The 10,415-nt window shown below is 46.1% G+C and overlaps 1 protein-coding gene across 1 annotated transcript in view; it reads right to left on the reverse strand.

The window, feature by feature from the left end:
- Positions 1–9,268, reverse strand: part of PITRM1 (pitrilysin metallopeptidase 1) — a 52,848-nt gene extending 43,580 nt beyond the window's left edge. Inside the window, exons 1-4 of the mRNA XM_070729198.1 lie at positions 9,144–9,268; positions 7,984–8,092; positions 4,560–4,666; positions 1,160–1,311 (exon numbers count right to left, since the gene is read on the reverse strand). Coding sequence (XP_070585299.1) covers positions 1,160–1,311; positions 4,560–4,666; positions 7,984–8,092; positions 9,144–9,181 — 406 coding nt within the window. The 5' untranslated portion in view covers positions 9,182–9,268. The remainder of the gene's footprint in view (positions 1–1,159; positions 1,312–4,559; positions 4,667–7,983; positions 8,093–9,143) is intronic.
- Positions 9,269–10,415: the final 1,147 nt, after the last annotated feature.

Genomic DNA, 10,415 nt, shown 5'->3' on the forward strand with positions numbered 1-10,415 from the left:
CAGGAGCCTTTCAGTGGCGCTTAAGGAGGTTTTGGTAGCCCAGAGCGAATGGAGCATTTTCCTTTCTCTGGGCGCTTGCAGAGGGAATAAACCACTTTGCTGTGGTGACTCCCTCGCGCTGCCTCCCATAAACCCGGTGCAAGGTTGCCTCCCATAGCGTCTGGGCATGGAAAGGCAAAAGGGGGTACTTCACCTTGGCCAGATCAACTTGGCTTCAGCCAAACCAAAGAGTCACCACAGTGAAGGTGCCAGCTACATAGCGAGCGAGCGAGAGAAGAGAGGAGCCCTTCAGCATGGGAAGGAAGAGGTAGCAGGTAGCAGCCGCCGCCACCACCTTTCAGTCAAAGGAGCAGGAGGTTCCCCTCTCTTGCCCGCCTGGGTTTCTCTCTCTGGTGCAGTGTATGGGAGGCTGCCTCGCGCTGGGTATATGGGACTCCCAATGTTTTTTTCCCTTGTTGGAAACTGTTCCAAATGGCTCTTTGAGTGTTTAAGGTAATGGTGGGTTCCTACCGATGCGGTCCAGAGTGACGTGCCAGTATGAACCCACGGATGATGAAATTTTAGGTGATTTTCACCAGCGTCTCCATGTCGCAAGAAGCCCTCCCACCCACCTGCCCTTGTCTTAATGATGACCTTTATTCTTCGTCCAAAGCATAACTGAGAAGCTCCTTCTCAGGAGTCACTGGGGGGGAAAAATCACCAAAAATTGCATCATCAGTGGGTTCATACCAGCGCTGGTATGAACTCACCACTGGTTTAAGGCTACCAACCCCTGGTATAGGGTTTTCTGCTCAGTTGGGAGCTGGTTAGAAGACCTCCAAGTCCCTTCCAATATACTTGTTGTTCTGTAATTTCTTAGCAAGCTGTTATTTGAAATCAGCACTGTTTACCCTCCTTCTTTTCACAATTCTCTAAGCAATGTTGATATTTCCCATTGTCTCTCTATGTTTGTTAACTTCTCAGCATGCTAGGTTTTTCTTTGTTCTGCCAGTTTGAAGGTACGTATCTCAGCAACCCTGTCTGGATCAGTCGTGTTGACACTCAAGACTCACAATTCACCTTAGAAAGAAAGCAATCGACATTGCAGATTTCGTTGTACAACTAAGCTGCCGCCTACAGGCCAGGAAATTCACAAAGCTGTCAGTTTCCATTTCCTCACCTGTAAATGCATTCATGAAGGTAGACAGCGACCGATTCAGCATTTTAAAGAAGGGATCCCTGACAGGATACCTCTCTGACCCACACAATACGGTATGTTCAAGGATGTGGGGCACCCCCGTACTGTCCATGGGAGTTGTCCGGAACTGAACACTATAAAACAAACAGGAAAACATTTGTGTTTTAATGTTTCTTTTCAGATAGACACCTTTTCCCCCCAAGGAAGCTAACAATAACAAAGCACAACAATACTCTTATAATGCCTTCTCCTGCCCATGTACCAATTCTAGTCTTGCCCAAATTTTGCTAATGTTTGGAACATTTTCATACTCATTTTTATGGTGTTCTACATCAGTGATTTTCAATCTTTTTTGAGCCGCGGCACATTATTTACATTTACAAAACCATGGGGCACATTGAGGGGGGGCACTAAAAAAAGTTTGGACAAAAAAATTCTCCCTCTCTCTCTTCCTCCCTTTCGCTCTATTCTCCTTTCCCTTCCTTTCTCTCCCTTTCTCTTTTCTCTCTCTCTCTCCATCCCTTTCTTTCTCTCTTCCTTCCTTCTTTTTTGCTCTCTTTCTCTCTCCCTCCCTGTCTTTCTCTCTCCCACCTTCCCTCCTTCTTTCTCTCTCTCTTGCTTTCTTTCTATCTCTTGTTCTCTTTCTCTCTTGCTTGCTTTCTTTCTCTCTCGTTCTTTCTTTTTCTCTTGTTTTCTCTCTCTCTCTTGTTTTCTCTCTCTATCTCTCTTGCTTGCTTTCCCTCTCTCTCTCTCTCTTTCTTTTTTTCTCTCTCTCTCTCTTTCTCTCTCTCTTGTTTTCTTTCTCTCTCTGAGCTTCGCGGCACACCTGACCATGTCTCACGGCACACTGGTTGAAAAACACTGTTGTACATCAATCAGAGTCACTCCATTGTCAGAAGAGCAGCATATAAACTAAATAAGGAAACATCATATCACAGGTAGTCCTTGCCTTATAGCAGTTCATTTAGTGACCGATCAAAGTTACAACGGCACTAAAAATGTGAGTTATGATAATTTTTCACACTTAAAGACCATTGCAGCATCTCTATTTAAATTTGGATGCTTAAAAACTGGTTCATATTTACGATGGGCCATTTGATCACCTTTTGCAACCTTCTGAACAAGCCAAGATTTACTTAACAACCATGCTACTAATTTAACAATGGCATTGATTCTTTTTTTTAACAAACATTACAAGAAAAGTCATATGATGGGCCAAAGGTCACTTAACAAATTTCTTCCTTAGCATCATAAATTCTGGGCTCAATTGTAACCGTAAATCAAGGGCTACATATAGAAACATAGAAGACTGATGGCAGAAAAAGACCTCATGGTCCATCTAGTCTGCCCTTATACTATTTCCTGTATTTTATCTTAGGATGGATATATGTTTATCCCAGGCATGTTTAAATTCAGTTACTGTGGATTTACCAACCACGCCTGCTAGAAGTTTGTTCCAAGGATCTACTACTCTTTCAGTAAAATAATATTTTTTCATGTTGCATGCTGCCAAAGGCATAAGGAAAGAAAATTTACATTTGTGAGAAGCAATGTGCCCAGGACTATCAAAGTCAGCTTCCCCAACTGAGTGGAAATATGAATCCATGATTTCTCATAGAAATCCAGAGCTAATCTCAAGCCCCAGTGAACTCAAAGCTTTGCTGCTGTAACTTAATACAGTGATCCCCCGTTTATTGCGTCCCCAACCATTGCGAACAGGGTACTTCGCTATTTTTCAACCCGGAAGTCAAAATACCATCTACGCATGCGTGCCCGTGGGCACGCATGCGTAGATGGCAACCGGGAGATCAGCTGCTGGGCGGCTTCCCTGAGTCTTCCCCCTCTTGCTGGCGTCAGCGAGGAGTTTCCCCACCGCCCACGCAAACTCCTCGCTGCCGCCCGCCCTTCGCCCGCCCACGCCGTTCATTCTCGCCGCACGGGCCTGTCCACGCTGTCTCTCGGCGCTTTCGAGCTGAGTCCGGGAGCGAGTTCGCTCCCGGACTCAGCACGAAAGCGCCGAGAGACAGCGCCAAGGAACGGGCCTGTCCACGCTGTCTCTCGGCGCTTTCGAGCTGAGTCGGGGAGCGAGTTCGCTCCCGGACTCAGCGCGAAAGCGCCGAGAGACAGCGCCAAGGAACGGGCCTGTCCACGCTGTCTCTCGGCGCTTTCGAGCTGAGTCGGGGAGCGAGTTCGCTCCCGGACTCAGCGCGAAAGCGCCGAGAGACAGCGCCAAGGAACGGGCCTGTCCACGCTGTCTCTCGGCGCTTTCCAGCTGAGTCGGGGAGCGAGTTCGCTCCCGGACTCAGCGCGAAAGCGCCGAGAGACAGCGCCAAGGAACGGGCCTGTCCACGCTGTCTCTCGGCGCTTTCCAGCTGAGTCGGGGAGCGAGTTCGCTCCCGGACTCAGCGCGAAAGCGCAGAGAGACAGCGCCAAGGAACGGGCCTGTCCACGCTGTCTCTCGGCGCTTTCCAGCTGAGTCGGGGAGCGAGTTCGCTCCCGGACTCAGCGCGAAAGCGCCGAGAGACAGCGCCAAGGAACGGGCCTGTCCACGCTGTCTCTCGGCGCTTTCCAGCTGAGTCGGGGAGCGAGTTCGCTCCCGGACTCAGCGCGAAAGCGCCGAGAGACAGCGCCAAGGAACGGGCCTGTCCACGCTGTCTCTCGGCGCTTTCCAGCTGAGTCGGGGAGCGAGTTCGCTCCCGGACTCAGCGCGAAAGCGCCGAGAGACAGCGCCAAGGAACGGGCCTGTCCACGCTGTCTCTCGGCGCTTTCCAGCTGAGTCGGGGAGCGAGTTCGCTCCCGGACTCAGCGCGAAAGCGCCGAGAGACAGCGCCAAGGAACGGGCCTGTCCACGCTGTCTCTCGGCGCTTTCCAGCTGAGTCGGGGAGCGAGTTCGCTCCCGGACTCAGCACGAAAGCGCCGAGAGACAGCGCCAAGGAACGGGCCTGTCCACGCTGTCTCTCGGCGCTTTCCAGCTGAGTCGGGGAGCGAGTTCGCTCCCGGACTCAGCACGAAAGCGCCGAGAGACAGCGCCCCCTGGACCCCCAACCCGGGTTTGGGGGGCTGCTAGGAAGCCCCCCATGCCGGCGGCAAACAGCCGCGCCGCCCCCAATCTTCGGCTCCTCGCTAGCGCTGTGGGAGTAAATATACCATCTGCACATGCGCAGATGGTGTTTTTACTTCCGCATCGCTACTTCGCGAAAACCCGCTCGTTGCGGGGGCTCCTGGAACGGAACCCTCGCAACGAGCGGGGGATCACTGTACTTCTGAACCAAAGGTGAATGACAAAAATACCAGACATTTTAAGGGCAGACATGATGCATGGATTCAAAGGCTTTGAAGACCAGATAGTCTACAAAAAATTCCATTATTCAGTATTCTTGACCTGAACAAATTGTTGGAGTCTTCTCGTGCCACATGCAAATACTGGGCTCCGGTCTTTTCATGGTTGAGTTTAACAGCCGTCAAGGCAAATTCAGGAACTGCCGTCACCTAAATAAAAAACACATACATCTCTATGAATTTATTTTATTTATTTTTCTTTTATTTAATTATTTTGTCCAATACATAATACACATTGAAGAGGATAGATATGTAATAATATAAGTAAAGAAAGAATAGAAGAAAAGATATAAAAGTATAGGTGAACATATTTGAAAGGAAGAAAAGATAAATGAGATAAGGAGAGACAATTGGACAGGGGACGGAAGGCACACTGGTGCACTTATGCACGCCCCTTACTGACCTCTAAGAAACCCGGAGAGGTCAATCGTAGATAGTCTAAGGGGAAAATGTTGGGGGTTAGGGGCTGACACTACTGAGTCAGGTAATGAGTTCCACGCTTCGACAACTCGGTTGCTGAAGTCATATTTTTTACAGTCAAGTTTGGAGCGGTTAATATTAAGTTTGAATCTGTTGCGTGCTCTTGTGTTGTTGCGATTTAAGTTGAAGTAGTCATTGACAGGTAGAATGTTGCAGCATATGATCTTGTGGGCAATACTTAGATCGTGTTTTAGGCGACGTAGTTCTAAGCTTTCTAGACCTAGGACTGATAGTCTGCTTTCGTAGGGTATTCTGTTTCGAGTGGAGGAGTGAAGGGCTCTTCTGGTGAAGTATCTTTGGACATTTTCTAGGGTGTTGATGTCCGAGATGTGGTATGGGTTCCAGACAGATGAACTGTATTCAAGGATGGGTCTGGCAAAAGTTCTGTAGGCTCTGGTGAGTAGTGTGAGATTGCCAGAGCAGAAGCTGCGTAGGATCAGATTAACAACTCTAGAAGCCTTTTTGGCGATATTGTTGCAGTGGGCTTTGGCACTTAGATCATTATAATTAACGCACATTAAGCCACCAGCATTTCTGCAAAGCTCCGAGTTCACAAACCATGCCCAGCCACATTACCCAGCTAGGATAGTCATGCTTGCTCTAACAGTTCCAAGGCAACCATGTACGCCCAATTGGAACGCATGTAGCACACCAGGATGGTGGTTTCCCAAACCATTTTTCAAAAGCTTCCTGAGCTTTCTCAATATTCTGTACTATTCTACATTTACCTTAATCTCACTAAGCGACCATGAATAGAATAGAATAAAGAGAGTTGGAAGGGACTTTGGAGGTCTTCTAGTCCAACCCCTCTTAGGCAGGAAACCCTACACCACTTCAGACAAATGGTTATCCAACATCTTCTTAAAAACTTCCAGTGTTGTAGCATTCACAACTTCTGGAGGCAAGTTGTTCCACTGTTCTGTCAGGAAAGTTCTCCTTAGTTTTAAGTTGCTTCTTTCCTTGATTAGTTTCCACCCGTTGCTTCTTGTTCTACCCTCGGGTGCTTTGGAGAATAGTTTGATTCCTTCTTTGTGGCAACCCCCAAGAAATTGGAACACTGCTATCACATCTCCCCCAGTCCTTCTTTTTATTAAACTAGACATACCCATTTCCTGCAATCGTTCTTCATGTTTTAGCCTCCAGTCCCCTAATCACCTTTGTTGTTCTTTTCTACACTCTTTCTAGAGTCTCGACATCCTTTTTCCATCATGGCAACAAAAATTGGATGCAGTATTACAAGTGTGGCTTTATCAAGGTCACGTAAAGTGATATTAACACTTCACGTGACCTTGATTCTATCTCTCTCTTAATGCAGCCTAGATCTGTGTTGGGTTTTTTGGCAGCTGCTGCATACTGCTGGCTCATATTTAAATGTTATTCCACTAGGATTCCAAGGTCCTTCTCACAGTTACTACTATTGAGTAAGATACCACATACACTGTATCTGTGCAATTTGTTTTTCTTGCCTAAATGTAGAGCCTTACTTTTTTCACCATTTTGTTAGATAGCACCCAATGTTCAAGTCTGTCAAGATTTTTCCGTATCTTGAGCCTATCTTCCAGAGTGTTGGCTATTCCTGCCAGTTTGGTATCATCTAAAAATTTGATGAGTTCTTGTCCAAGAAATAGATGAAGATGTTGAAGAGTACTGGGCCTAAAACAGAGCCTTTTGGTACTCCACTGCATAGTTCCCTCGATGTACATGCAGTTCCACCGAGTAGTACAAGTTCAGTACGATTGGTCAGCCAGTTTCAAATCCCTCTGGTGATGTTGCTGTCTAACCCACATTTATCTAGTAGTAGGTTATGGTCTACTTTATCGAATGCCTTAGTGAAACCCAAATTGAGTCTGGCAACTGTGATTAGGTAAAGCAGTTGCTGAGAAAAACCACAATTGTGCATATCATCATGTCACTTTAAAAAAAGTAAAGACTTCCTTTGCACAAACATGCTAGTCATTCCTAACTCTTTGGGGCGGTATTACTCTCCATTTCAAAGTCGAAGAGCCAGCGCTGTCCAAAGATTCTCCGTGGTCATGTGTCCGACATGATTAAATGCCAAAGGTGCATGGAATGCTGTTACCTTTCCACCAAAGGTAGTACCCATGTTTCTACTTGCATTTTTACATGCTTTCAAACTGCTAGGTTGGCAGAAGCTGAGACAAGTAATGGGACCTCACTCCATTACGTGGCGCTAGGGATTCGAACCACTGACCTTTCAATCGACAAGCTCAGTGTCAAAAGCGGGAACATCGCTGAAGTAGGCAGTTGCTAAACAAGAACTGCCTGTATTTGTTAGTTTCCTTGATCTGGCTAACAGAGTTCAAGACAGTTTATATGGAAATTCTCTTAAACTATATTTCTGTAAAAGCATGAGAAGTCAGTGAATTTTCATGCAATTAGTTCTGGCCCTTGGTTTCTCTCCCACCCCATTCATCCTGGGGTGTTTTTTAGACTATGCAAAAATGTGCAAGGCCTCCTTTTCAAAGTACAGTTTGTGTCACAATCCCCATCAAGGGCTTCAACAGGCCTTAGCAAACTCTAACTGGGTATATTCTAATTAAGAAATGTTAAGAGCCGAGGTGGCACAGTGGGTAGAGTGCAGTCCACTAAAGCTGACTGCTAGATCTGCAGGTCAGCGGTTCAAATCTCATCACCAACTCAAGGTTGACTCAGGCTTCCATCCTTCCGAGGTGGATAAAATGAGGACCTGGATTGTGGGGGCAATATGCTGGCTGTTAAAAAGTGCTATCACTAACATGTTGTAAGCCGCCATGAGTCTAAGGAGAAGGGCGGCATAAAAAAAATTGAATGAATGAATGAATGAATGAATACATAAATAAATACATAAGAGACCTTGCAGGATCACTAAAATCAGTGTTAATGTCTTAACTAGACAGCTTTCATGGAAAAAAGCTCTGAAAAGCTTAAATTAGCCAGAATCCTGTATTCAAGTTGTAAGGTGGTGATTTGGAAACAAAACCTTTTACCTGGTTTATAGTGAATCCATTGATTTTATCTCCACTTTTGAATTGCAGTGCCCTTTCATTTGCAGAACCGCTCGTCCATCGCCACAGCCTTGGCCCAAACAATCCAGAACTATGTTTAAAAAAAAAAACCCAAAGAGGAATAACCAAAGATCAGTTTTAAGGAGAGTATTTTTCAACCCTGACAACTTCAAGACTTGTAGATTTAAATTCCCAGAATTCTCTGGATAGAGAATAGATGGACCTATTTTCAAAAGCTGTTTGGTCTGCGAAGGGGACAGCATACAAATCTAATTAATAATAATAATAATAATAATAATAATAATAATAATAATAATAATAATAATACAATAGATAATTCTGGGAGGGACTTGCAAGGTAAACATTGAGATGCTAAAGCCAATTCAAAACAAATCAAAGAAAATGAAAGCAAATCATTTCATCCCAAGAAAGAAAAGAAAGAAACCACTGCCTTAATGTAATCCATTCTTTTAGTTTTGTATATTTCCACGCCCCTCCTGAACCTGTTTATTGTTACAAATCATCCTTTTAAGAGGACAACAATAGGCCCTCAAATAACCAGGATAAAGAAAACTGCAGCCAAAGTCCGATCCAGATTTCTTAAAGATAAGTGAAGTATGCGAGGCAGCTATTATTATCTGACTTGGTGCGAGGATAAATCTTTGAACCATTTCGCTAGTCCACCCTGCTAGTTCGTCTGAACGGCCAACGCAAAACAATGCAAGCAGAAAGATACAAAGTAGTCTTTAGTTCTACAACTAAGTTCCCTTTAGTTTCTGCTACGATTCAGGCTTCTTAACATACCCACAGAAAGAATAAAGAAGAGAGAGAGAAGATATGGTCCACACGCACCATGACTAAGCAACATGTGCGCCCAGCAGAGGCTATCAGCTCGGCACAGAAAGCACTTTGCACATGCTCAGAGTCCTCTTTTCTTTTCCGCACTCTACCTAAAACAGCGGTTTACAAAGCGCCAACTTTTCCGAAACTTGTACATTCCCAAGTGGGGAAAGCAGCAACGGATGGGAAGGAAAGGAAGAAAGTCTTAAGAGCCCCCTGAGCATGGACAAAGCGAATCCCCTCCCCACCAAGAAGCCAGGCTTGGCCCTCCCGCCAGCAGCCCCTCCTGCCCCTCTTCTCACCGGGGGAGGCCCGCCCGAGCCAGCCACAAGCCCCACATGGCGACCTTCTTGGCAGAAAGCAAAGCCACGCTGTTTCCGCGGAGATTATGCTGCTTGCTTCTCCGACCTGGACCGATCACCCCCCCACCCCTGAATTGCGCCTGCGCGGGCCTGTTCTAGCTTACTCCAGCGCGGTTGCGGGATGTTCCGCGCTGGCGCAGCTCCGCCCCTTTCCGCCTTTCTAACCCCCCCCCCCCTTCCCAAACACAACCCCTCCCCTCCCCAAGTCTTTGCGCCGGTGTTTGAAGCAGCGCCGGCTTCCACGGATTAGTGATGGTGTTGGGAGCAAACTTTTGCAGCGTGCGCACTCGGACCCCTGACCTTTGCAACTGCGCGCAAGGAGTTGCATCTGCGCGCAGCTCACGTTTCTATTTTTAAGATCAGTTCTTTAAAACTGGTTTTCGTATTAATGTCTGTTGACTATTTTGAGTCATCCAGATCATGGTTGTGGTTGTTTTTTTTTCTTTTCAGGAGATAACTGGACTTTTTTTTTCCGTTTTAGGACGTTTTGCTTCTCATCCAAGAAGCTTCTTCAGCTCCAATCGGATAGTGGGGTTTGGAAGGATTTATATTCCTCGCAGGCATCTGATAATATCAATGGAACTGAACAATTAATCTGTGGAACATCTTGCCTCCGGAAGTTGTGAATGCTCCAACTCTGGAAGTTTTTAGAAGATGATGGATAACCATTTATCTGGTGATGTAGAGTTTCTTGCCCAAGTAAGGGGTTGCACTAGAAGACCTCGAAGGTCCCTTCCAACTCTGTAATTCTTTGTTCTATTTGCATCCTTTTATTTGTTTGTTTGTCTATTTACTTACTTACTTACTTACTTACTTACTTACTTACTCACTCACTCACTCACTCACTCACTCACTTACTTATTTCCATTTATAGGCTGCCCATCTGATAGATTCAGGGTGGCATACAAGAGTAAAACGATACAAAATTTTAAACCCCACAATTAGAAAAACATTCATTCATCTTTCATTGCTATTGGCCGAAGTAGAGTGTTGTCGCTCAATGACCTCAAGCCTGCCCACAAAACCAAGTTTTTTTAAGCCTTTCAGAAGGCCAGGAGAGTGGGGGGAAGAGTTAATTCCAGAGGACCGAGGCCACCACAAAGAAGGCTCTTCCCCAAGGTGCCACCAGTCACCATTGCTTGGCTGGCAGGACTCGGAGAAGACCAGCTCTGTGGGATCTAATCAGTGGCTGGGACACCTAAGGCAGAAGAC

This window comes from Erythrolamprus reginae, chromosome Z, assembly GCF_031021105.1.
Source record: "Erythrolamprus reginae isolate rEryReg1 chromosome Z, rEryReg1.hap1, whole genome shotgun sequence".
NCBI classification, from domain to species: Eukaryota; Metazoa; Chordata; class Lepidosauria; order Squamata; family Dipsadidae; genus Erythrolamprus; species Erythrolamprus reginae.